The sequence below is a fragment of the Ictidomys tridecemlineatus genome, chromosome 4, assembly GCF_052094955.1.
Source record: "Ictidomys tridecemlineatus isolate mIctTri1 chromosome 4, mIctTri1.hap1, whole genome shotgun sequence".
Lineage (NCBI taxonomy): Eukaryota > Metazoa > Chordata > Mammalia > Rodentia > Sciuridae > Ictidomys > Ictidomys tridecemlineatus.
Window position 1 is genome coordinate 10,474,469 of NC_135480.1, and position 27,298 is coordinate 10,501,766.

The 27,298-nt window shown below is 49.4% G+C and overlaps 1 protein-coding gene across 2 annotated transcripts in view; it reads left to right on the forward strand.

Annotated features, from left to right (window-relative positions):
- The window catches only part of Ahnak (AHNAK nucleoprotein), an 89,885-nt gene that overhangs the window by 11,960 nt on the left and 50,627 nt on the right, over positions 1-27,298 (forward strand). Inside the window, exon 5 of one of the 2 annotated variants that reach the window (XM_078045852.1) lies at positions 596-18,912. The exons of the other annotated variant lie outside the window; for it this stretch is intronic. Within the exon in view, the coding sequence (XP_077901978.1) occupies positions 596-18,067 (17,472 nt within the window). The 3' untranslated portion in view covers positions 18,068-18,912. Of the gene's footprint in view, positions 1-595; positions 18,913-27,298 lie in introns of those variants that run through there. 2 annotated transcript variants of the gene reach the window in all.

Sequence of the window (27,298 nt, forward strand, 5' to 3'; positions counted from 1 at the left end):
GAGGAAGGTTGGCCACTCTGCAAGCTCTTTGAATTACTTCCCCCTCTGTTTCACAGATACCATTTTTCTCTGTGCCTGTAGGAATGCTTCTCTGCTTCTTCTGATGGCTTGTTCATTAAGCAAATGACAGCTCCTCAAAGTGAAAGTGGTAGCCAAAGCAGATCCAGGCTCTTGGGCTCAACAAGTGCATTCCAACGCAGGGCCTGGGAGCCTCTTTTTGATTAAACAAACAACCAGTGAGTTGAGAGTTGAGAGCTGGTGGGTCCCCCATCCTGTCCCTGGGACATTCCAGGTTGAAGCTCTCTTGGATTATAGCTCCTCCTCCAAGACGGCGGGGTCCAGGAGTCTATCCCAGCCTCTCCATGGTTTTTGATACCAGAATTCACCCCGGTCATTTCTGTTTTCCTCCTGGGATGTGGCTGTCAACTCCCTTTTTCAGTCCCTTGTGCTCTGCTCCAGGAGGCTCCCTGGACCTGGGTTATAGTCCCAGCTCCTTTGGGAAACCGGCAGCCAGGTTGTCAGCTAGGCTGCGGCCGGGCATCTGCCAACGTAGGCAGGCTCTGCTGCAACCTCTGCGGGGCGTGTCTTTCTGCAGAGCGGGGATGATGAGGAGTACCAGCGCATCTACACCACAAAGATCAAGCCTCGGCTGAAGTCGGAGGATGGCGTGGAAGGGGACCTCGGGGAGACCCAGAGCCGCACCATCACAGTGACCAGAAGGGTCACAGCCTACACTGTGGATGTGACCGGCCGGGAAGGATCCAAGGACATCGACATCAGCAGCCCTGAATTCATGATCAAGATTCCAAGGCATGAAGTGACTGAAATCTCCAGTGTGGATGTGGAGACCCAGCCTGGGAAGACAGTGATCCGATTGCCCTCAGGCTCAGGGGTCTCTCCAACCGCAGGCGCTGCCGTCGACATCCAGGCAGGGGCCATTTCTGCCTCGGGACCAGAGCTTCAGGGTGCTGGCCACTCGAAACTCCAGGTCACTGTGCCTGGTATAAAGGTGGGAAGCACCGGTGTCAGTGTCAGTGCAAAGGGCTCAGGCTTGGGTGGCAAAGGAGGGATCCAAGTTCCAGGAGTGGATAGCTCATCTGCTCTTGAGGGTGGGGTAGCAGAGGTGCAGGGCCCATCCCCCCAGAGCTGCGACACTGGCAAAATTAAGATTCCTACCATGAAGATGCCAAAATTTGGTGTGTCCGCCGGGCCCGAGGGCCAGGCACCAGAGGTAGGATTGAATGTTTCTGCACCTGAATTCTCTGTAGGGCATAAGGGTGGCAAGCCCGGCTTGACCATTGGTGGGAATATCCAAGCCCCTCACCTGGAAGTCAGTGCCCCCTCTGCCAATATTGCGGGGCTTGATGGGAAGCTGAAAGGCCCTCAGATGGCTGGGCTGTCACTTGAGGGTGACTTAGGCCTGAAAGGTTCCAAGCCACTGGGAAGCATAGGAATAGATGCCTCTGCTCCCAAAGTTGAGGGCAGCATCTCGGGCCCCAGTGTGGAAATTCGAGCCCCTGACGTTGATATTCATGGGCCTGGAGGCAAACTGAATGTGCCCCAGATGAAAGTCCCTAAATTCTCTGCATCAGGTTCAAAGGGAGAGGGAGCTGGCATTGATGTGACACTGCCTACAGGTGAAGTGACTCTTCCTGGGGCCTCTGGGGGTGTGAGCCTCCCTGAGATCTCTACTGGTGGGCTGGAAGGGAAGATGAAGGGTGCCAAAGTCAAGACTCCTGAAATGATTATTCAGAAACCTAAAATCTCTATGCAGGATGTGGATCTGAGTCTTGGGTCCCCTAAACTAAAAGGAAATATTAAGGTTTCTGCCCCTGAGGTGAAAGGTGATGTTAAAGGCCCTCAAGTGGCAGTTAAAGGCTCCAAAGTGGACATAGAGACACCAAACTTAGAGGGGACCTTGACAGGCCCCAAGCTGGGCAGTCCTTCTGGGAAAACAGGAACCTGTAGGATCTCTATGGCAGATGTGGACTTAAATGTGGCTGTACCTAAAGGGAAAGGGGGTGTGGATGCCACACTCCCAAAAGTAGAAGGGACAGTCAGGGTCCCTGAAATTGATGTCAAAGGCCCCAAAGTGGACGTCAGTGCCCCAGATGTAGAAGTTCACGGGAACCTGAGAATGCCCAAGATGAAAATGCCCAAGTTCAGCACTCCAGGGGTCAAAGGGGAAGGCCCAGTTGTAGAAATGACTCTACCCAAAGGAAATGTCAGTATCTCAGGGCCAGAGGTCAACGTGGAAGCTCCAGATGTCAAGATGGAGGGCCTGGGGGGCAAACTTAAAGGTCCTGATATTAAGGTGCCTGAAGTGAGTGTCAAGACACCAAAGATCTCCATGCCTGATGTAGATTTGCATGTTAAAGGTACAAAGGTGAAGGGAGAGTATGATGTCACAGTTCCAAAGCTGGAAGGAGAACTGAAAGGCCCGAAAGTGGACATTGATGTCCCAGATGTAGAAGCTCATGGCCCAGACTGGCACCTGAAGATGCCCAAGATGAAAATGCCCAAATTTAGTGTGCCAGGGCTCAAAGCAGAGGGTGCAGAAGTGGATGTGAATTTGCCGAAGGCTGATGTGGACATTTCTGGGCCCAAGGTAGAGATTAGTGCTCCAGACGTGAGCATTGAGGGACCAGAAGGCAAATTGAAAGGGCCTAAGTTTAAAATGCCTGAAATGAACATCAAAGCTCCCAAGATCTCCATGCCGGATGTGGACTTAGAACTGAAAGGCCCTAGTGTGAAAGGAGAATATAACGTCACAGTGCCAAAGGTCGAAAGTGACATTAAAGTTCCCGACGTTGAACTCAAAAGTGCCAAAGTGGACATTGATGTCCCAGATGTGGAAGCTCGTGGCCCAGACTGGCACCTGAAGATGCCCAAGATGAAAATGCCCAAGTTCAGCATGCCCGGCTTCAAAGGAGAGGGTCCTGAAGTGGACGTGAACCTGCCTAAGGCCAACATTGAAGTCTCAGGACCCAAGGTGGATGTTGACGTTCCAGATGTGAATATTGAAGGACCTGAAGGAAATCTGAAGGGTCCCAAGATTAAGATGCCAGAGATGAATATCAAGGCCCCCAAGATCTCCATGCCTGATGTGGATTTGCATATGAGAGGTCCCAAGGTAAAGGGAGAATACGATGTTACAGTGCCAAAGATAGAAGGGGATCTGAAAGGTCCAAAAGTAGATGTCAGTGCCCCAGATGTTGATGTTCATGGTCCTGATTGGAACCTGAAAATGCCAAAGATTAAAATGCCCAAATTTAGCATGCCCAGCCTCAAAGGAGAAGGCCCAGAATTGGATGTGAACCTTCCCAAGGCAGATGTGGACATTTCTGCACCAAAGGTGGATATTAGTGCTCCAGACCTGAGCCTTGAAGGACCAGAAGGGAAGTTGAAAGGTCCAAAGTTTAAGATGCCTGAGATGCACTTCAAGGCTCCAAAGATGCCTTTGCCAGATGTTGACCTGGATCTCAAAGGGCCAAAAATGAAAGGAAATCTAGATCTGTCTGCTCCCAAAATAGAGGGTGACATCAAAGTTCCCCCGGTAGACATCAAAGCACCAGATGTGGAAGTTCAAGGTCCAGACTGGAGCCTGAAGATGCCCAAGATGAAAATGCCCAAGTTCAGCATGCCCAGCCTCAAAGGTGAGGGTCCAGATGTGGATTTGAACCTGCCCAAGGCTGACATTGATGTTTCAGGACCAAAAGTGGACATTGAGGCTCCAGATGTGAGCCTTGAGGGTCCGGAAGGGAAGCTAAAGGGTCCCAAGTTTAAGATGCCAGACATGCACTTCAAGGCCCCCAAGATCTCCATGCCTGATGTGGACTTACACTTGAAAGGCCCCAAAGTCAAAGGGGATGTGGATGTGGATGTGACAGTGCCCAAGATAGAAGGTGAAATGAAAGTGCCAGAGGTGGACATCAAAGCCCCCAAAGTGGACATTGATGCCCCAGACGTGGATGTTCATGGCCCAGACTGGCACCTGAAGATGCCCAAGATGAAAATGCCCAAGTTCAGCATGCCCGGCTTCAAAGCAGAGAGCCCAGAGGTGGATGTGAAACTGCCCAAGGCCGACATTGACATTGCTGGACCCAAAGTTGATATTGAAACCCCAGATGTGAGCCTTGAAGGTCCAGAAGGGAAACTGAAGGGTCCCAAGTTTAAGATGCCTGAGATGCACTTCAAGGCTCCCAAGATCTCCATGCCTGATGTGGACTTGAATGTTAAGGGGCCAAAAGTAAAGGGAGATGTGGATGTGTCTTTACCTGACGTAGAAGGTGAAATAAAAGTGCCAGATGTTGACATTAAAGGGCCCAAAGTTGGCATTGATGCTCCAGATGTGGATGTCCATGGCCCAGACTGGCACCTGAAGATGCCCAAAATGAAAATGCCCAAGTTCAGCATGCCTGGCTTCAAAGCAGAGGGCCCAGATGTCGATGTGAATCTGCCTAAGGCCAACATCGATGTCTCAGGACCCAAGGTGGATGTTGAAGTTCCAGATGTGAATATTGAAGGTCCAGATGCAAAACTCAAAGGTCCCAAATTTAAGCTGCCAGAAATGAACATAAAGCCTCAGAAGATATCCATGCCAGATGTTGGTTTGCATTTAAAAGGTCCTAAGGTAAAAGGAGATTATGATGTTACAGCCCCCAAAATAGAAGGCGAGATCAAAGCTCCTTCTGTTGATGTGAAAGGCCCCAAAGTGGACATTAATGCACCAGATGTGGAAGTTCATGGACCAGACTGGCACCTGAAGATGCCCAAGGTGAAAATGCCCAAGTTCAGCATGCCCGGCTTCAAAGGAGAGGGCCCTGAAGTGGATGTGAATCTTCCTAAGGCCAACATTGATGTCTCAGGACCCCAAGTGAACATTGAGGCTCCAGACGTGAATATTGAAGCTCCAGAGGGGAAACTAAAGGGCCCCAAGTTCAAGATGCCAAGTATGAATATACAGACCCACAAAATTTCTATGCCAGATGTTGGACTTAATCTGAAAGCTCCTAAACTGAAAACTGATGTGGATGTTTCCCTTCCCAAAATGGAGGGAGACCTGAAAGGTCCAGAAGTTGACGTGAAAGCCCCTAAGATGGATGTGGATGTTGGTGATATTGATATTGAATGCCCAGAAGGAAAATTGAAAGGCCCCAAGTTTAAGATGCCCGACATGCACTTCAAGGCCCCCAAGATCTCCATGCCTGATGTGGACTTACACTTGAAAGGCCCCAAAGTCAAAGGGGATGTGGATGTGACAGTGCCCAAGATAGAAGGTGAAATGAAAGTGCCAGATGTGGACATCAAAGGGCCCAAAGTGGACATCGATGCCCCAGACGTGGATGTTCATGGCCCAGACTGGCACCTGAAGATGCCCAAGATGAAAATGCCCAAGTTCAGCATGCCCGGCTTCAAAGCAGAGAGCCCAGAGGTGGATGTGAAACTGCCCAAGGCTGACATTGATGTGTCTGGACCCAGCTTGGATATTGATGCCCCTGATTTGGATATTGAAGGACCAGAAGGAAAATTGAAAGGCTCCAAATTTAAGATGCCCAAGTTGAATATCAAAGCTCCCAAGATATCTATGCCAGATGTGGACTTGAATTTGAAGGGACCCAAACTGAAAGGCGAGATAGATGCTTCTCTGCCAGAACTGGAAGGTGATCTTAGAGGTCCACAAGTTGATATCAAGGGTCCCAGTGTAGACGTGGAGGTACCTGATGTTGATTTGGAGTGTCCTGATGCAAAGTTGAAAGGCCCCAAGTTTAAGATGCCCGACATGCACTTCAAGGCCCCCAAGATCTCCATGCCTGATGTGGACTTACACTTGAAAGGCCCCAAAGTCAAGGGTGATATGGATGTGTCGGTGCCAAAATTGGAAGGAGATTTGAAAGGTCCCAGTGTGGATGTGGAAGTGCCTGATGTTGATTTGGAGTGTCCTGATGCAAAGTTGAAAGGCCCCAAGTTTAAGATGCCAGACATGCACTTCAAGGCCCCCAAGATCTCCATGCCTGATGTGGACTTACACTTGAAAGGCCCCAAAGTCAAAGGGGATGTGGATGTGACAGTGCCCAAGATAGAAGGTGAGATGAAAGTGCCAGATGTTGACATCAAAGGGCCCAAAGTGGACATCGATGCCCCAGACGTGGATGTTCATGGCCCAGACTGGCACCTGAAGATGCCCAAGATGAAAATGCCCAAGTTCAGCATGCCCGGCTTCAAAGCAGAGGGTCCTGAAGTGGACGTGAACCTGCCCAAGGCCGACATTGATGTGTCAGGGCCCAAGGTGGACATTGACGTTCCAGATGTGAACATTGAGGGTCCAGAAGGGAAGCTGAAGGGTCCCAAGTTTAAGATGCCTGAGATGCACTTCAAGGCCCCCAAAATCTCCATGCCTGATGTGGACTTACACTTGAAAGGCCCCAAAGTCAAGGGTGATATGGATGTGTCTGTGCCAAAATTGGAAGGAGATTTGAAAGGTCCCAGTGTAGACGTGGAGGTACCTGATGTTGATTTGGAGTGTGCTGATGCAAAGTTGAAAGGCCCCAAGTTTAAGATGCCCGACATGCACTTCAAGGCCCCCAAGATCTCCATGCCTGATGTGGACTTACACTTGAAAGGCCCCAAAGTCAAAGGAGATGTGGATGTGACAGTGCCCAAGATGGAAGGTGAGATGAAAGTGCCAGATGTGGACATCAAAGGGCCAAAAGTTGACATCAGCACCCCAGACGTGGATGCTCATGGCCCAGACTGGCACCTGAAGATGCCCAAGATGAAAATGCCCAAGTTCAGCATGCCCGGCTTCAAAGCAGAGGGTCCTGAAGTGGACGTGAACCTGCCTAAGGCCGACATTGATGTGTCAGGGCCCAAGGTGGACATTGACGTTCCAGATGTGAGTCTTGAGGGTCCAGAAGGGAAGCTGAAGGGTCCCAAGTTTAAGATGCCTGAGATGCACTTTCATGCCCCCAAGATCTCCATGCCTGATGTGGACTTTAACTTAAAGGGACCTAAAGTCAAAGGAGACATTGATGTATCTGTTCCAAAGCTTGAAGGGGAGTTAAAGGGTCCTGAACTGGATGTCAAGGGCCCCAAATTAGATGCTGATCTCCCAGAAGTCTCTGTGGAAGGCCCAGATGGTAAATGGAAAAGTCCTAAATTTAAGATGCCAGACATGCACTTTAAAGCTCCTAAAATTTCCATGCCAGATATTGATCTACACTTAAAGAGTCCCAAGGTAAAGGGAGAGGTGGATGTGGATGTTCCAAAATTGGAAGGAGACCTCAAAGGGCCACATATGAATATCAGTGGGCCAGAAGTTGATATTGAAGGACCAGAGGGAAAATTGAAAGGCCCTAAGTTCAAGATGCCTGATATGCACTTCAAAGCCCCCAATATTTCTATGCCTGATGTTGATCTAAATTTGAAAGGACCCAAAATCAAGGGAGATGTGGATGTGTCTGTGCCTGAGGTAGAAGGTAAAATAAAAGTACCAGATGTAAATATCAAGGGCCCCAAAATAGATGTTAATGCTCCTGATGTTCATGGCCCAGATTGGCATTTGAAGATGCCCAAGATGAAAATGCCCAAATTCAGCATGCCCGGCTTCAAAGGAGAGGGTCCTGAAGTGGACGTGAAACTTCCCAAGGCTGACATTGATGTCTCAGGGCCCACGCTGGACATTGAAGGTCCTGATGTGAACATTGAAGGACCAGAAGGAAAGCTGAAAGGTCCCAAGTTCAAGATGCCGGAGATGAACATCAAGGCCCCCAAGATCTCCATGCCTGACATTGATTTGCATCTGAAGGGTCCCAAGATGAAGGGTGATGTGGATGCGTCTCTCCCCAAGATTGAAGGAGATCTAAAAGGCCCAGAAGTTGATATCAAAGGTCCAAAAATGGACATCAGTGCCCCTGATGTGGATGTGCAAGGCCCAGACTGGCACCTGAAGATGCCCAAGGTGAAAATGCCCAAGTTCAGCATGCCCGGCTTCAAAGGAGAGGGTCCTGAAGTGGACGTGAACCTGCCCAAGGCTGACATTGATGTCTCAGGGCCCAAGGTGGACATTGAAGGTCCTGATGTGAACATTGAAGGACCAGAAGGAAAGCTGAAAGGTCCCAAGTTCAAGATGCCGGAGATGAACATCAAGGCCCCCAAGATCTCCATGCCTGACATTGACCTTAACCTGAAAGGCCCCAAAGTGAAGGGCGATGTGGACGTGTCTCTGCCAAAAGTGGAAGGTGAGATTAAAGTTCCTGAAGTGGACATTAAAGGCCCCAAAGTGGACGTTGATGTTCCAGATGTGGATGTTCATGGCCCAGACTGGCACTTGAAGATGCCCAAGATAAAAATGCCCAAGTTCAGCATGCCAGGCTTCAAGGGAGAAGGACCAGAGGTTGATGTGAACTTGCCGAAAGCTGACATTGATGTTTCAGGGCCTAAGGTGGACATTGAAGGTCCTGATGTTAGTGTTGAAGGACCTGAAGGAAAGTTGAAAGGTCCCAAGTTCAAGATGCCTGAGATGAACATCAAAGCTCCCAAGATCTCCATGCCTGACTTTGATTTGCACATGAAGGGTCCTAAGGTGAAAGGAGATGTGGATGTGTCTCTGCCTAGAGTAGAAGGTGATCTCAAGGGTCCTGAAATCGACATCAAAGGCCCCAAAGTGGACATTGATGCTCCAGATGTGGATGTTCAGGGCCCAGACTGGCACTTGAAGATGCCCAAGGTGAAAATGCCCAAGTTCAGCATGCCCGGCTTCAAGGGAGAAGGCCCTGAAGTGGACGTGAACCTGCCCAAGGCTGACATTGATGTCTCAGGGCCTAAGGTGGACATTGAAGGTCCTGATGTTAGTATTGAAGGACCAGAAGGAAAGCTGAAAGGTCCCAAGTTCAAGATGCCAGAGATGAACATCAAGGCCCCCAAGATCTCCATGCCTGACTTTGATTTGCACATGAAGGGTCCTAAGGTGAAAGGTGATGTGGACGTTTCTCTGCCAAAAGTGGAAGGTGACTTAAAGGGTCCTGATGTTGACATCAAAGGCCCCAAAGTGGACATCGATGCCCCAGATGTGGATGTACAAGGCCCAGACTGGCACCTGAAGATGCCCAAGGTGAAAATGCCCAAGTTCAGCATGCCTGGCTTCAAAGGAGAGGGTCCTGAAGTGGACGTGAACCTGCCCAAGGCTGACATTGATGTCTCAGGGCCCAAGGTGGACATCGAGGTTCCAGATGTGAACATTGAAGGACCAGAAGGAAAGCTGAAAGGTCCCAAGTTCAAGATGCCAGAGATGAACATCAAGGCCCCCAAGATCTCCATGCCTGACATTGACCTTAACCTGAAAGGCCCCAAAGTGAAGGGCGATGTGGACGTGTCTCTGCCAAAAGTGGAAGGTGAGATTAAAGTTCCTGAAGTGGACATTAAAGGCCCCAAAGTGGACGTTGATGTTCCAGATGTGGATGTTCATGGCCCAGACTGGCACTTGAAGATGCCCAAGATAAAAATGCCCAAGTTCAGCATGCCAGGCTTCAAGGGAGAAGGACCAGAGGTTGATGTGAACTTGCCGAAAGCTGACATTGATGTCTCAGGGCCTAAGGTGGACATTGAAGGTCCTGATGTGAATATTGAAGGTCCAGATGCAAAACTGAAAGGTCCCAAGTTCAAGATGCCTGAGATGAACATCAAGGCCCCCAAGATCTCCATGCCAGATTTGGACCTTAATCTTAAAGGCCCTAAAGTGAAAGGAGAGGTGGATGTTTCACTTCCAAATGTAGAAGGTGATTTGAAAGGACCTACACTTGACATAACAGGCCCAAAATTGGACGTAGATGTTCCAGATATTGACATTCATGGCCCAGAAGGCAAATTAAAAGGTCCCAAACTGAAGATGCCTGAAATGCATGTAAACATGCCCAAGATCTCCATGCCAGAAATTGACTTGAATTTGAAGGGATCAAAGCTGAAGGGGGATGTTGATATCTCTGGGCCCAAACTGGAGGGTGACATTAAAGCTCCCAAACTGGATGTGAAAGGCCCAGAAGTAGACATTTCTGGTCCGAAGCTCAATATTGAAGGCAAGTCAAAGAAATCTCGTTTTAAACTTCCCAAATTTAATTTTTCGGGCTCCAAAGTTCAGACACCTGAGGTGGATATTAAAGCTAAAAAGCCAGATATTGATGTAACTGGCCCAAAAGTTGATCTTAATGCTCCTGAAGTTGAAGTTCAAGGAAAAGTGAAAGGATCTAAGTTTAAAATGCCTTTCCTGAGTATCTCCTCTCCCAAAGTGTCTATGCCTGATGTCGAGTTAAATTTGAAAGGTCCTAAAGTCAAAGGAGATTTAGATGTTGCAGGTCCAACTTTAGAAGGAGAATTTAAAGGTCCCAAAGTGGATATTCAGGCACCAGATGTCCACCTTAATGCACCTGAAGTAGATGTTCATGGTCCAGATTTGAATGTGAAAATGCCCAAGATGAAAATGCCCAAATTTGGTGTTCCTGGCTTAAAAGCAGAAGGTCCAGAAATGGCTGTGGATCTACCAAAAGGAGACATCAACATAGAATGTCCCACTCTGAATGTTGAGGGCCCAGAACTCAATGTGGAAGGTCCAGAAGGAAGCATAAAAGGTCCCAAATTCAAGATGCCTGACATGAACATAAAAGCTCCTAAGATCTCCATGCCTGACATTGACTTAAATCTGAAGGGTCCCAAGGTGAAAGGTGATATGGATATTTCTCCACCCAAACTTGAAGGGGATCTGAAAGGGCCAGAGGTTGATATCAAAGGCCCTAAAGTGGACATCAGTGCCCCAGACGTGGATGTTCATGGTCCAGACTGGCACCTGAAGATGCCCAAGATGAAAATGCCCAAGTTCAGCATGCCCGGCTTCAAAGGAGAGGGTCCTGAAGTGGACGTGAACCTGCCCAAGGCTGACATTGATGTCTCAGGGCCCAAGGTGGACATTGAAGGTCCTGATGTGAACATTGAAGGACCAGAAGGAAAGCTGAAAGGTCCCAAGTTCAAGATGCCGGAGATGAACATCAAGGCCCCCAAGATCTCCATGCCTGACATTGACCTTAACCTGAAAGGCCCCAAAGTGAAGGGCGATGTGGACGTGTCTCTGCCAAAAGTGGAAGGTGAGATTAAAGTTCCTGAAGTGGACATTAAAGGCCCCAAAGTGGACATTGACACTCCTGATATTAATATAGAAGGCCCAGAGGGTAAATTGAAGGGACCCAAATTTAAGATGCCAGAAATGCATTTAAAGGCTCCCAAAATATCTATGCCTGACATTGACTTGAACATGAAGGGCCCCAAGATGAAGGGTGATGTGGATGCTTCTCTCCCCAAGATTGAAGGAGATCTAAAAGGCCCAGAAGTTGATATCAAAGGTCCAAAAATGGACATCAGTGCCCCTGATGTGGATGTGCAAGGCCCAGACTGGCACCTGAAGATGCCCAAGGTGAAAATGCCCAAGTTCAGCATGCCCGGCTTCAAAGGAGAGGGTCCTGAAGTGGACGTGAACTTGCCCAAGGCTGACATTGATGTCTCAGGGCCCAAGGTGGACATTGAAGGTCCTGATGTGAACATTGAAGGACCAGAAGGAAAGCTGAAAGGTCCCAAGTTCAAGATGCCAGAGATGAACATCAAGGCCCCCAAGATCTCCATGCCTGACATTGATTTGCATCTGAAGGGTCCCAAGATGAAGGGTGATGTGGATACTTCTCTCCCCAAGATTGAAGGAGATCTAAAAGGTCCAGAAGTTGATATCAAAGGTCCAAAAATGGACATCAGTGCCCCAGATGTGGATGTACAAGGCCCAGACTGGCACCTGAAGATGCCCAAGGTGAAAATGCCCAAGTTCAGCATGCCCGGCTTCAAAGGAGAGGGTCCTGAAGTGGACGTGAACCTGCCCAAGGCTGACATTGATGTCTCAGGGCCCAAGGTGGACATTGAAGGTCCTGATGTGAACATTGAAGGACCAGAAGGAAAGCTGAAAGGTCCCAAGTTCAAGATGCCAGAGATGAACATCAAGGCCCCCAAGATCTCCATGCCTGACATTGACCTTAACCTGAAAGGCCCCAAAGTGAAGGGCGATATGGACGTGTCTCTGCCAAAAGTGGAAGGTGAGATTAAAGTTCCTGAAGTGGACATTAAAGGCCCCAAAGTGGACGTTGATGTTCCAGATGTGGATGTTCATGGCCCAGACTGGCACTTGAAGATGCCCAAGATAAAAATGCCCAAGTTCAGCATGCCAGGCTTCAAGGGAGAAGGACCAGAGGTTGATGTGAACTTGCCGAAAGCTGACATTGATGTCTCAGGGCCTAAGGTGGACATTGAAGGTCCTGATGTTAGTGTTGAAGGACCTGAAGGAAAGTTGAAAGGTCCCAAGTTCAAGATGCCTGAGATGAACATCAAAGCTCCCAAGATCTCCATGCCTGACTTTGATTTGCACATGAAGGGTCCTAAGGTGAAAGGAGATGTGGATGTGTCTCTGCCTAGAGTAGAAGGTGATCTCAAGGGTCCTGAAATCGACATCAAAGGCCCCAAAGTGGACATTGATGCTCCAGATGTGGATGTTCAGGGCCCAGACTGGCACTTGAAGATGCCCAAGGTGAAAATGCCCAAGTTCAGCATGCCCGGCTTCAAGGGAGAAGGCCCTGAAGTGGACGTGAACCTGCCCAAGGTTGACATTGATGTCTCAGGACCCAAGGTGGACTTAGACACTCCTGACATTGACATTCATGGTCCAGAAGGGAAACTGAAGGGTCCAAAGTTTAAAATGCCTGACCTGCATCTCAAGGCCCCCAAGATCTCCATGCCTGAAGTCGATCTGAATCTGAAGGGTCCAAAGGTGAAAGGTGATGTGGATGTTTCTCTGCCCAAAGTGGAAGGTGACCTCAAAGGCCCTGAAGTTGACATCAAAGGCCCCAAGGTAGACATCAGTGCTCCAGATGTGGATGTGCAAGGCTCAGACTGGCACCTGAAGATGCCCAAGGTGAAAATGCCCAAGTTCAGCATGCCCGGCTTCAAAGGAGAGGGTCCTGAAGTGGACGTGAACCTGCCCAAGGCTGACATTGATGTCTCAGGGCCCAAGGTGGACATCGAGGTTCCAGATGTGAATATTGAAGGACCAGAAGGAAAGCTGAAAGGTCCCAAGTTCAAGATGCCAGAGATGAACATCAAGGCCCCCAAGATCTCCATGCCTGACATTGACCTTAACCTGAAAGGCCCCAAAGTGAAGGGCGATGTGGACGTGTCTCTACCCAAAATAGAAGGTGACCTCAAGGGTCCTGAAATTGACATCAAAGGCCCCAAAGTGGACATCAGTGCCCCAGATGTGGATGCTCATGGCCCAGACTGGCACCTGAAGATGCCCAAGGTGAAAATGCCCAAGTTCAGCATGCCTGGCTTCAAAGGAGAGGGTCCTGAAGTGGACGTGAACCTGCCCAAGGCTGACATTGATGTCTCAGGGCCCAAGGTGGACATCGAGGTTCCAGATGTGAACATTGAAGGTCCAGATGCAAAGCTGAAAGGTCCCAAGTTCAAGATGCCGGAGATGAACATCAAGGCCCCCAAGATCTCCATGCCTGACATTGACTTTAACTTAAAGGGTCCCAAAGTGAAGGGTGATGTGGATGTTTCTCTACCCAAAATAGAAGGTGATCTCAAGGGCCCTGAAATTGATATCAAGGGCCCCAGTGTGGACATTGATGTTCCTGATGTCAATATTGAAGGTCCAGAAGGAAAATTAAAAGGGCCCAAATTTAAAATGCCAGAGATGAATATCAAAGCTCCCAAGATTTCCATGCCTGACTTTGACTTAAATCTCAAAGGCCCAAAGGTAAAGGGAGATGTGGACCTTTCCCTACCTAAGGTGGAAGGTGATCTGAAAGGGCCAGAGGTGGATATTGAAGGCCCTGAAGGGAAAATCAAAGGTCCTAAATTTAAGATGCCTGATGTCCATTTCAAAACTCCCCAAATCTCCATGAGTGACATTGATTTGAACTTGAAAGGACCTAAGATAAAAGGAGATTTGGATGTTTCTATTCCTGCACCTGAAGGAGATTTGAAGGGCCCAAAAGTGGATATCAAAGGCCCTAAGCTGGACTTTGAGACTCCTGACATTGACATTCATGGTCCAGAAGGGAAACTGAAGGGTCCAAAGTTTAAAATGCCTGACCTGCATCTCAAGGCCCCTAAGATCTCCATGCCTGAAGTCGATCTGAATCTGAAGGGTCCAAAGGTGAAAGGTGATGTGGATGTTTCTCTGCCCAAAGTGGAAGGTGACCTCAAAGGCCCTGAAGTTGACATCAAAGGCCCCAAGGTAGACATCAGTGCTCCAGATGTGGATGTGCAAGGCTCAGACTGGCACCTGAAGATGCCCAAGGTGAAAATGCCCAAGTTCAGCATGCCTGGCTTCAAAGGAGAGGGTCCTGAAGTGGACGTGAACCTGCCCAAGGCTGACATTGATGTCTCAGGGCCCAAGGTGGACATCGAGGTTCCAGATGTGAACATTGAAGGTCCAGATGCAAAGCTGAAAGGTCCCAAGTTCAAGATGCCGGAGATGAACATCAAGGCCCCCAAGATCTCCATGCCTGACGTTGACCTTAACCTGAAAGGTCCCAAAGTGAAGGGCGATGTGGATGTATCTCTGCCAAAAGTAGAAAGTGACCTCAAGGGTCCTGAAATTGACATCAAAGGCCCCAAAGTGGACATCAGTGCCCCAGATGTGGATGTACAAGGCCCAGACTGGCACCTGAAGATGCCCAAGGTGAAAATGCCCAAGTTCAGCATGCCCGGCTTCAAAGGAGAGGGTCCTGAAGTGGATGTGAACCTGCCCAAGGCTGACATTGATGTCTCAGGGCCCAAGGTGGACATTGCTGTCCCGGATGTAAATATTGAAGGTCCAGATGCAAAGCTGAAAGGTCCCAAGTTCAAGATGCCTGAGATAAATATCAAGGCCCCCAAGATCTCCATGCCTGATGTTGACCTGGATTTGAAAGGACCCAAAGTAAAAGGAGATTTCGATGTGTCTGGCCCTAAGATTGAAGGCCCAGAAGTAGACCTGAAAGGTCCAGGTCTGGATTTTGGAGGCCCTGATGCCAAACTCAGTGGCCCTAATTTGAAGATGCCATCACTGGATATATCTGCTCCGAAAGTGACTGTTCCTGATGTTGATTTGCATCTTAAGACACCAAAAATTGGAATTTCTGGTCCCAAGCTAGAAGGTGGTGATATGGACTTCAAGGGGCCCAAAGTTGATCTGGAAGCTCCAAGCTTAGATGTACACATGGAAAGCCCAGATATTAACATTGAGGGGCCAGATGTTAAGATTCCTAAGTTTAAGAAACCCAAGTTTGGGTTTGGGGCAAAAAGTCCGAAAGCTGACATCAAGTCACCTGCACTCGATGTGACTCTTCCTGAGGCAGAACTGAATGTTGAAGCTCCTGAAATGAGTGTTGGTGGCAAGGGCAAGAAAAGTAAATTTAAAATGCCTAAAATTCACATGAGTGGTCCTAAAGTTAAGGCCAAAAAGCAGGGATTTGATTTGAATGTTCCTGGGGCTGAGATCGATGCCAGTCTCAAAGCTCCTGATGTAGATGTCAATGTCACGGGGCCAGATGCTGCACTCAAAGTCGATGTAAAATCTCCCAAAACCAAGAAGACTATGTTTGGAAAAATGTACTTCCCAGATGTAGAGTTTGACCTCAAATCACCTAAATTTAAAACCGAGGCCCCGCTCCCTAGCCCCAAGCTGGAGGGTGAAATCCAGGCACCTGATCTAAATATTTCTTCACCAGGAATTAATGTGGAAGGTCCCAAGTTCAAGATGTCAGGTGTGGATGTGACAGGGCCAAAAATAGAGGGCGACTTGAAAGGCCCCAGGGTACAGGCCAACTTAGGCACACCTGATGTCAACATCGAAGGCCCAGATGCTAAAATCAAAGCACCATCTTTTGGCATTTCTGCCCCTCAAGTCTCCATGCCTGATGTGAATGTTAACTTGAAAGGACCAAAGATAAAGGGTGATGTCCCCAGTGTGGGACTGGAAGGACCAGATGTAGATCTGCATGGTCCGGAAGCAAAAATCAAGTTCCCCCACTTTTCGATGCCCAAGATCAGCGTCCCTGGCGTGAAAATGGAGGGTGGGGCGGCCGAGCTCAGTGCCCAGCTGCCCTCTCTTGAAGGAGGCTTGAGCACACCAGATGTTAAGCTTGAAGGGCCTGATGTCTCTCTGAAGGGCCCAGGAACAGACTTGCCTTCAGTCAGCCTCTCTATGCCAAGAGTCTCCGGGCCTGATCTTGGCCTGAACTTGAAAGGACCAAGTTTGAAGGGAGACCTGGACGCATCGGCTCCAAGCATAAAGGTGCAGGCCCCAGGGCTGGACCTCAGAGGTGTCGGTGGAAAGGTGCAGGTGGGAGGAGATGGTATGAAAGTGCCGGGGATCACTGCCACAACGCTTCATGTCGGGGCACCAGACGTGACACTGAAGGGACCAGGCCTCCAGGGAGATCTAGCTGTCTCTGGTGACATCAAGGGCCCTAAAATATCCGTAGGTGCTCCTGATCTAAGCTTGGAGGCACCCGAAGGTGGGATTAAACTTCCCCAAATGAAGCTGCCCCAGTTTGACGTCTCCACTCCAGGGTCTGACTTGGACATTAACATCAAGGGGCCACAAGTTGGTGGAGAGCTAAAGGGGCCAGGCATGGATGTGAACCTGAAAGGGCCTCAGATCTCAGCACCAGACGTGGACTTGAACTTGGAAGGACCAAAAGTGAAAGGGAGCCTCGGGGCCATGGGTGAGATGAAAGGCCCCACGGTCGCAGGAAGTCTGCCGGGTGTCAGTGTTCAGGGCCTGGACGGCCATCTCCACATGCCTGGAATCAAGTCCCCCGGATGTGCTATGGACCTGCCAGGTGTGAATGTCAAACTCCCAACCGGGCAGATTTCGGGTCCTGAAATCAAAGGTGATCTGAAAGGTTCAGGAATGGCTTTCCATGGAGCTGTCCCTGACATCAGTGTAAAAGGGCCTTCCTTCAATGTGGCATCTCCTGAGTCAGATCTTGGTGTCAGCTTGAAGGGCCCAAAAATCAAAGGCGGTGTGGATGTTTCAGGTGGTATCAGTGCCCCAGGTATCAGCCTGGGCGAAGGGCATATGAGTGTTAAAGGGTCTGGGGTGGAGTGGAAGGGACCCCAGGCCTCCTCTGCTCTCAACCTGGATGCATCTAAACTTGCTGGGGGCCTTCATTTCTCAGGACCAAAGGTAGAAGGAGGAGTGAAAGGAGGTCAGATTGGACTCCAGGGTCCTGGGCTGAGTGTGTCTGGGCCTCAAGGTCACTTGGAAAGTGGATCTGGAAAAGTAACATTCCCCAAGATGAAGATCCCCAAATTTACCTTCTCTGGCCGTGAGCTGGTTGGCAGAGAAGTGGGGGTGGATATCAACTTCCCGAAAGTGGAGGCCAACGTGCAGGCCTGTGCTGGAGAAGGCGAGTGGGAAGAATCCGAAGTAAAACTTAAAAAGTCCAAAATCAAAATGCCCAAGTTCAATTTTTCCAAACCTAAAGGGAAAGGTGGCGTCACGGGTTCGCCAGAAGCATCCATCTCTGGGTCCAAAGGCGACCTGAAAAGTTCCAAGGCCAGCCTGGGCTCCCTGGAAGGAGAAGCAGAGGCCGAGGCATCTTCACCCAAAGGCAAATTCTCCCTGTTTAAAAGCAAGAAGCCGCGGCACCGCTCCAATTCTTTCAGCGATGAAAGGGAGTTCTCTGCCCCTTCCACCCCCACGGGGACTTTAGAGTTTGAAGGTGGAGAAATGTCCCTGGAAGGTGGGAAAGTTAAAGGGAAGCATGGAAAGCTGAAGTTCGGTACCTTTGGTGGAATAGGGTCAAAGAGCAAAGGTCATTACGAGGTGACCGGGAGCGATGATGAGGCAGGCAAGTTACAGGGGAGTGGAGTGTCCCTGGCCTCTAAGAAGTCCCGACTGTCCTCTTCTTCTAGCAACGACAGTGGCACTAAGGTCGGCATCCAGCTGCCCGAGGTTGAGCTGGCGGTTTCCACAAAGAAAGAGTAGAGGGCCTCTGTATGTGTGTACATATCTCTATAAATACATCCGCCTCGGGTGTCTTTGTTTATAAACTGCAAAGAGAAACACCCCAACAGCCTCAGCAATAATGCAAAGATCTGGCCTCTCCCAGTGGTGGCAGGTGCTGAAAAACCAACCACCGACAGGCTCCAGGAACTCTACTGAAGAAGAGTTCCAAGTTCATCCAGCCGTGTGCAAAGTCAACAGTTATTTTGCCTTTAAGAGTTCAGTTTTTTTTTTTTTTTGCATTGAACGCTGAGAGCTCCTGTTTACTAAAGCCAGCTTTTGTGTTTATTATCCTCGTTTTTACTGAACATTGTTAGTGTTGGGGGTAATGGAAACCCATTTTTTTTTTCATTGTAATGACTTTGGGCTTTTGTTAGTAGGGGAGGGTGGGGTCAAGGCAGCAGGGGTGGGGTGGGGAGATCAGCATTGATCCTAAGATCAGATCTATTCAAACAGAGCATCTCGATGTGATGGCCCAGAGGAGGTGACAGCCAGAGAATGGGTGTGGTTTGGGGGTCTTTAGCACAGCTTTTTCCCCCCAGGGGTGGTGGTCCCAGCCAGTTCAGTGCTCAAAGGTGAGGTGAGAGGGAATTAGAAACTGCAAATTGTCCAACCCACTGGCTCAACAGGAGGGACTTGTATTCTGTGTTTTGTAAGAGAAATGTTTTATTCATGACCGCCATGTTCCTGATGATAGTTCTGATTTCTTTTTTTTTTTAACAAATATTTTCATGATTCAGAAAATTTCTGGCACTTTAATGGCAAATTAATTGAGAATGTAAGAAAGTGATGCTGTATGAGGCAAATAAAGCTGTTATTAACCCTGACGTCTAGTGCCTTTGCGTTCTGTGCTGGGGGGATGAAGCTGGGGGGAGGCTGCGCACCCAGCCCGACTGTGCAGACTGGATTCACCTCGTGCCATTGCGGGTATTTTTTTTTAATGTATATTTATTTTTTAGTTGTCATTGGACACAATACCTTTATTTACTTATTTCTATGTGGTGCTGAGGATCGAACTCAGGGCTTTGCACGTGCTAGGCTAGCGCTCTGCCGCTGAGCCACACCGCAGCCCCATTTCGAGTTTTATCAGTGACTTTAATGTATGGCGTCCCCATAGGTTGCAGGAGGAGTTCCTAGCTTTTTTTTTTTTTAATGTATTTTTTAGCTGTAGATGGACACAATACTTTAATTTCATTTATTTATTTTTATGTGGTGCTGAGGATAGAACCCAGGGCCTCACACCTGCTAGGCAAGCGTCTACGGCTTAGCCCCAGCCCCAGCCCCGTTCTTAGCTTTTTGATTCTCATTATTAGTCTGACGGCACCATTGCTGAGGAATCAAGAAAGGCTAGAGGGTTGGGGTGTAAGGACCCAACTCTAAACACCGATTTCATTTGTTTCAAGTACACCTTCTGCAAGTAGCCAGAAGATAATTTTATATAATATTTTAAATAATTTTGTGCATGAAATGAAGCATCCTGGTGTGGGATATTTCTCTTATGGTTTCCTGTCAGTGGTTCAAAAGTTGTGGATTTTGGGTCATTTCAGATGAGGACACTCAACTTTATCCTGGGTGTTCAGTGCTTCCTAAGAAGGGCACCGCGTGGAAGTGCGTAGCATTCACGTCACGGCCACAGGTGGACTCACGGAGAGCGTGGCTATGGTGTCCTCTTCTACAGCAACCCCAGGGACAGGCCACCTTCTGGCCTCACTGGGTCTGAGTACCCTCCAGCGGTGCCCCTTTCATTCGTTCCCAACCGGAAGCCTGAGTCCTGCCTCCCTGAACTCTGACAGGGGGTGTGGGGAGAAGGGGACAGAGTGTGCATGGTACCTGAGATGGGTGGCTCTTGTGTCTGGAGGTGGGGCAAGTAGGTGACAGGGAGCTGCACTTGTGTACACAGCTGAAGAGGTGCCCTGGAGGATGCTGGAGATTTCCTGGGCCCGACTACGAAGGTGGTAGTAATATGGAAACATGTTTTATTTTTATTTTTTAGCTTGAGGAAGGATGATGTAGGTCAGTGGTGGTCCCCAGTGTCCATCCATTTAATGAATTCGTGTGTGTGTGTGTGTGTGTGTGTGTGTGTGTGTGTGTGTGTATTGCTGGGAATCAAACCCAAGGCCTTGCACATCCTAGGCAGGTGCCCTGCTACTGAGCTAAAAGAGAATGGATTTTGAGCACCTTGTGACGAAATAAGACCAAATGAGGTGATGGATGTGGAAAAGGTCCCTTCGTTATCCAGGCAGATCTCAGTGGCTGGGGCATCGGGGGTGGTGGATGGGATAAGGGAGAAGCAGCAACAGGCCATCCAGAAAACTTCGCAGCCTCTCTTTCACACCAGGCCTAGGTGGGAGGCAGTGACCACAGAGCCGGGAGCCTCCCTCCTGCACGATCATAGCCATAGTAGGGTCAGCGTGGAAGAAGGCACAGGGCGGGAGTGGCACCAGAGGGCACATTCCAGCTGGGTCCTTTTGTCCGGCCCCACCTGCCTGCTCTCGGTAACCCCTCTGCGCCTGGTCCCCGCGTGTCTTCATCATTGTCTTCCCGGCCCTCCCCGAGCCCCTGGTGGGAATGGTCTAAGTTATTCTCAAAGTCCGGCAGGGCCTCACACTTGCCATCCCCTGCCCTGAGACCCCAGCTCCTGCATCTGAGGGTGAGAGCAGCATCAGCAGGTGGGGACAGGCTGGACTGGGCTCTTCCCTGTCCTCCCTCGGAGCTCCAGCAGCCGCAGCAGCGAGGACTGTGGCCTCAAGGACTTTAGGTAGCGTGACTGTGGGTGGATGGTGGTGTGGTTAGGGGGTCCGAGAGAAAACTGAATCACTTTGAAATACATTGGGTTCTTACCCACGGAACTCAAAATCCTTTCCATGTCTATCAGGCTCCCTCCCTTGGCGAGCTCAGTTCCACTTGAAGATAGTTCAACCAAAGAAAATTATTTTTTTACTTTTTGGTGCTGGGCATTGAACCCAGGGACACTTAACCATTGAGCCATATCCTTAGTTTTTTTTTTTTTTTTTAAATATTTTAGAGAAAGGATCTTTCTAAGTTGCTGAGGCTGGCTTTGAACTCGTGATCCTCCTGCCTCAGCCTCCCAAGCTGCTGGCAAAGGGACTGTTTATGAAGTGGTGGGTGGGAGCAAAAGAGCCAAAAAGAGGTGGTGAGACCCCTAGGGACAGTAGGAAACTGGGACTAACCCTGGGCCTGAAGGGGCCTGGGCAAGGGATGGAGCTCTTGAGATCCATTCAGCATGAGTGGGAGATAGAGGAGGTGCTGCCATTCGGGGATGTAGCCAAGAGCCACAGCAGGCCCAGCACCGCCCGACTGTGAGGCAGGCAGAAATACCCTGACCACCCTCCTCCTGCTCGTGCCCACTGGAGGGACAGGGAACCAGAAGTTGCAGATGATCAGCCCCCTGGGGCTCCAAGCTGTGCAGAGAGGCAGGGAGAAGGGCCCTGAGGGTACAGGGACAGAGAGCAGCCAGGACAATATCCTAATCCTTTTCTTTTTCTGTTTGGTAAGCTTGAACTTTTATATATTGAGGTTTCTTAAATACATGGGATGTATTTAAAGTATGACCGCAAAGCAGTGTAAAAATTTTCAAACAAAACAAAAAACACATTTACCCATCTCTATGGTTGTTCTGTTCTCGGTAGTCACCTTGGGGAGTGCCACACTTACTTCTATTGTCCTCAGAGTCACTTGTACATTTATAAACAATTTTCCTTGGGCAAACGCACATTTTTCCTCTCTTGTTTTTGCAAAGGGCCTGGGAGAGAACCCAGGGTTCCTAGGACGGGACCTGTAAGGAGCACTGGCCTGGGAGTCCCTGAGATTACCTCTGAGTTTAGGCCCGCTGAGATCCACGTAGGAGCCTCCGTTTCCTTGTTTTCAACACAGGCGAAGCATTTTCCAAGGTCTTTATAGGTTCTAATAGTCTAGGATCCCTTCAGAAGCAAGGCCTGCTAGTTGGGTGGATGGGCTGTTTGGGGTCAAAAGCAAGGAGGGACTATATAATATAGTGCAACTAATTTACCCGTGTGCAAATTGTCAGCAGTGTTTTGAGCACAGGCAGCAGTGACGAAATACTGCTGTCTCCAGCTTCCCACCGTAAGGAGGGCAGCACACACCAGGACTTGCGTGGTGCCAGCACACACTGAGAGGCCCACCTGAGCTCTCTGCTATTGCATATTAGTTGTGACATTAGGAAACAATCTGGGAGAGGCAACTAAGCAGAAGTATCTCTCTCTCTCTCTCCAGTACTGGGGATCGAATTCCTGGGGGTTCTTTACCACCGATTGACATCCCCAGCCCTTTTTATTTTTTTTTATGTTGAGACAGGGTCTCACTAAGTTGCTGAGGCTGGCCTCCAGTTTTTGATCCTTCTGCCTCAGCCTCCTGGAGACGCTGGGATTCCGGGCATGCTCCACCATGCCTGCTGTCTCGGTCTCTATTTCTTCAATCTGGAATCGTTTCTCAGCTTTTTGTTGCCATTCCAGGACACTGATATCTCAGAAGAGCATAGGGCCAGTCGTCCCTCAGTGTGAGTTCATGTGTTGATGGTTTGATTCAGTTATGTGTCTTGAAGCAGGAAAACCACAGAAGTGAGGTTGGGCACATCCCCTCAGAAGGCACATGATGGGTTTACTGATTTCAATTAAGTAGGAGGTTGCCAAATTTCCTCATTTTAATCTTGCTATGTTTTCTTGTTGGAATTAATAAGTAAACTCAAGGTTTTGAAGCTAGAAGTCCAAGTTTGGGCAAGTTTATTTTGCAAGCACGCTTTAAAGGGTTGGTGGCATGCTCAGCCTTGGCATGCTCTCCAGTTGGGGATTTTGAAAATGGGGTTCTGGCTTGGCGCTTTTTAGCACAGAGCAGCTCTCTGTCTTTCCTCACGAGGACAAAGAATTCCGTGCAGGAATGTTTGCCAGGCCCGGGAATGCCATGTGTTGTTTACCAGCCTCTGAATTGCCCTGTGGCGTCAGGCAGCCTCAAGGGCTCCCTCAGGCTGAAGGCTCCCTGCAGATCCACTGCCCTGGGCCACAGCAAATGTGTGGGGAATGTTCTGCTGAGGAGAGAGGTTTCATTTCCCTTTAAATGCCTCTGTTATTTTCCACCACCAGCTTGAGGCCTGGCCTTAACGGAAAAACTTCCCAGAAGTGTGGCCAAGGTTGGGGAAGAGGTACAGATGAAAAGGGCCTTCTCTTCGGAAAGACAGGTTGTTCCAGTTCACAAAAGGCTTTATACCCAAATGGCACACGGAGTTCTCAGCCCCACCCAGAAAGCGGGCTGCACGGTTGAGTCCATTTTGGGTACCAGAAAGGTAAGGCTCAGAGGTGAACTGATGGCTCACAACTCAGAGAACTGAGAAGAGGTCACCCTACTCACGTCAATCCAAGTTTTCTGATGAAAAAACAAAATTTTTTTTTCCATCCTCAAGAGATTTCTCTAAGGAAGTTGGGAACTTAGAAAATGGGAGATGTCTCTTGACATTTGTAGTTTGGGACCTTTTTACACCCCAACAGTAGTTGTTTTACAGTCGTGGACAACTGTTACGTGCAAAGTTCCTTTCTTCAATGAGCCTACAGTCTAGGGAGGGGAATAATGATAGCTATCAGTTCTGTTGCTTCCTAGCTGTGTGATCTTGGGCAAGTTATCAAACTTCTCCAAGCCTTCATTTCCTTATCTATAAAATAGGGATGTTAGGGTACCTCACAGCATTATTGTCAGGATGAGGTAAATTAGCATATATCATGTGCTCAGCACATAGTGAATACCGTGTGAGCTATTCCATACAGTGTATGCTGACTTTGTGTTATGCATTGTGTATGTTACACACCTTATCTCTTTTGATTTTCACAACAACCCTATGAGATGATAATTACTTTTCTCATTTAATAGAAACTGAGGCTCACAGAGGTTAAGCAGTGTGTATGGGGGTCACACAGCTACTAAATGACAGAGAGGATTCACACTGGGGTCTGCTGAGACTGAGAAACAAACTCTTAACAGCATTCTGCTGGCTCTAATATCAGCAAGACGGTTAGGAGCAGCAAGTGAGGCTCAGCAGGGTGGGGCTGGGAGGAGCAGGGGAGGAAGGGTGGTGGTGGAAGGGGAGGGGCACAGAAACTTGAGAACTGGCTGTGCGGCTGGTTTCAGGTCCAGCCTTGAAAGGCAGCGGGTACAAAACACCCATGTGCCCACTTTGTGGGGATGGAGGGCTCCAGGTCTCAGCCTCCTGGGCTGCTGCCGGCCCCTCCCACAGTCCTCCTGCCCAGTGCCACACTGGGTCCTTTCTTTCCCTCTTGAACCTTCATTTTTTTTCATAATAAAGCAAAGGAGAAAGAAACAGCAATCAAAGTTTGTGCATTGTAATAGCCCCGCCCAGCGCCCCAGAACCCCCAGTGAGTGACCTCGCAAGCCTGACCTGCGGGCACCCTTCTGGCCACCTGGAGCTTTAAGAGACAGCCCCTGCTCTGGGAGAGGAGCTGGAAATGTGTGTGTGGGGGGGGAGGGGGCTCCAGAGAGCAATTTTGGGCGGAACAGAGTTGTCCCCAGTTGTGGCAGTCTCCCCTCGCATCTCTGCACCTGCCGGCCCTGCTTGGCACCAGGGCACAGGCCGATTTTAACTCGTTTTGAGAACTTGCCAACAACCTGCGGTGTGAGCCAAAGGACCTCGGCGCTTCCTGGGTGGGACAGAGCAGCTCCAGCCGCCGCGCAGAGCCCCGGGGGGAACCCGAGCGCCCCCTGCTCCTCACTGCGGAGACTGGAGGGGCGCGGGGCCGGGCAGGATCGGGAGCAAAGCCTAGGTCGAGGGGAGTTGGGGTGAAAGACGGGAATGTAAACGGGCGTGGAGAGGGAAGGGGAAAAGGAGGAGAAGAGAGGGGCCGGCGGGGCGCGGTGGCCCGGGCAGAGCGCTCGCCCAGCCGGTGGGACGCCCCGGTTCCGTGCCCACCACCCCAAACGGGCAGAAACAAGCGAGGGGTGAGCCCCAAATAAACAATCTAGTAAAACAGCGCGCTGGCGTCAGGTTCCCACCAGAAAACAGACGACGCCCCGAAGCCCGCATTCTGCAACCCGGGCCGTCGGGGTCCAGGGGAAAGAGAGCGGGTCCCCAGGAGCATCTGCCGGCCGCCCCCTGTGGGACCCGCCTGCCAGTCCCCGGGCGCATCCTCTTCCGTCATCCGTATCCGGGCAGATTTTTATCCACCTCTGGGCGGCTGCGAGCCCTGTGCCTGGCGGTGGGCTGGGCAGGACTGGGCGCAGGCACCTGGCCCAGAGTGGACTGGGGAGGCGAGAAGGGGGATTCTGTGGGACTTCTGGACTCTCCTCCTGGCCAGGTGTTAGCTTCTCAAGGAACGGGTGCAGGGGCTCTCCTTTGACCCTGTGCCTTCCCAAGCTCCCAATGGATCAGTTTTTCCTTTTATCCAGACTTCCCTCAAAGGACAGCTTTGTATATGACAATGTGATGCATAGTAACACTTTTGAATGTTTACAATTTGGTTTCTGAGGAATAAGTCCCTCCTGGTGGCTATTTTGGGTTCATTACCAGGAGAAGCTGCACAAACAGCCCCTGTACTCCTTCACCTTCTTTTGTCCTGGAGTCTCCCATGGCTCCTGATGCTGAGTGTGTTTGCACACACTGGGCTGTGGCAGGGGGCACTTGGCCCCCAATAGGGGGCACCTTACTTACTTACACCTACCTGCCCCCTGAAGGGAAAGCTACCCTGCTCCAACCTGCCAGATTTTAGTTTTTTTTTTAATTGGTGCATTATAATTATACATGATGGTGGAATTTGTTGTTACCCATTCGTACATGCACACAATATAACAATATAACTTGGCCAAAACCATACCACCCCTTTCCCCTTTCCCTCCCCTCCTCTGAAGGGGATGCTTTTGACAGGTTGGGACTTTTTTTTTTTAAGTTGTAGATGGACACAATATCTCTATTTATTTATTTTCATGTGGTTCTGGGTTTCAAACCCAGTGCTTCACGCATGCAAGGCAAGTGATCTATCCCTGAGCTACAACCCCATCCCTTACTTGGGCCCTTTTTATTTTTAATATTTATTTTTTAGTTGTAGTTGGACACAATACCTTCATTTTATTTGTTTTGATGTGGTTGCTGAGGATGGAAACCAGGGCCTCACACATGCCAGGCGAGCGCTCTACCGCTGAGCCACAACCCCAGCCCCCTAACTTGGGCCTTTTAATGCAGCACAATGTGGCCCGGGTTTGTGTGTTTTACTGGGGTGTGTGGTCTCTTCAAGGGCACATAGCTGCAGGCAGCCAGGGCTCTGTCTTCTGTCCATAGTGGCAGGCAGTGGGGAGGGATGGAATGTCAGAAGGTGTGTGTGGGGGGCACGAATGACAAGGCATTTTCTATTTGTAAGTTTGCAAGTTTGGCGAGCAACTCGAGTTTCAAGTGGACCCTTAAAGCAGATAGGCAGGTCAGGTGAGAGAGGAGAGGCAGCCAGTTTGGATTGTCTAAATTCCTAGAAAATAAATTCTAGGAATTTAGCTGTGGGAGGGAGGAGCGCCAGGTACTTGAAGTTTGAGGCAGACTTGCTGGGAGGCCTGGGAGGGAGCAGGTGGATTTTTGCTTTTCTCTCTACCTGAACATCGTGTTTCCCCCCAAATTACTCTCTCTCGAATCATATCAAAGAGACAAAGTAATGCTTTGAGCCAAGTTTTTTTTTTTTTTTTTAACTGAGCTGCAGGCCACATATGGAGGAAGACCATGCCCTCTAAATACTGTTTTTGGTGACTGCTCTTTGAAGTAGTTAATATCCCTAAAAATGGTAAATTATACATTATTATTTATCAAAAGAAAATAAATACCTGATCAGTCAGATTCTTGCCACTGGATGGTGATTCCAGATCTTGCAGCAACCCAGGTACAGAGCTGGCATTGCATTTTCTATATTCACTTACTTTCTTACTTTCCTTGTTATACAATTTCCAAAGGGGAAATGGTCGGATCCTGTGTCGCTGAAGTGTGCTTGCCATGTTCTTGTTACATAACCACAGAGAACTTTTGATAGACTTTGCTGATGGCAGAAATGAGTACAGGAAAAAACACGAGAGTTGGGGCGTGTCCCCTGCACTCTTGACATGGGCTGGCCTGTGGGTTTGTTTTGCGTCTGTGGGCTCTTGCTTGACTCTCACTAAATAAGGAGACTTCAAAATCAGATGGGAGTGCTTTAGTCAAGACAG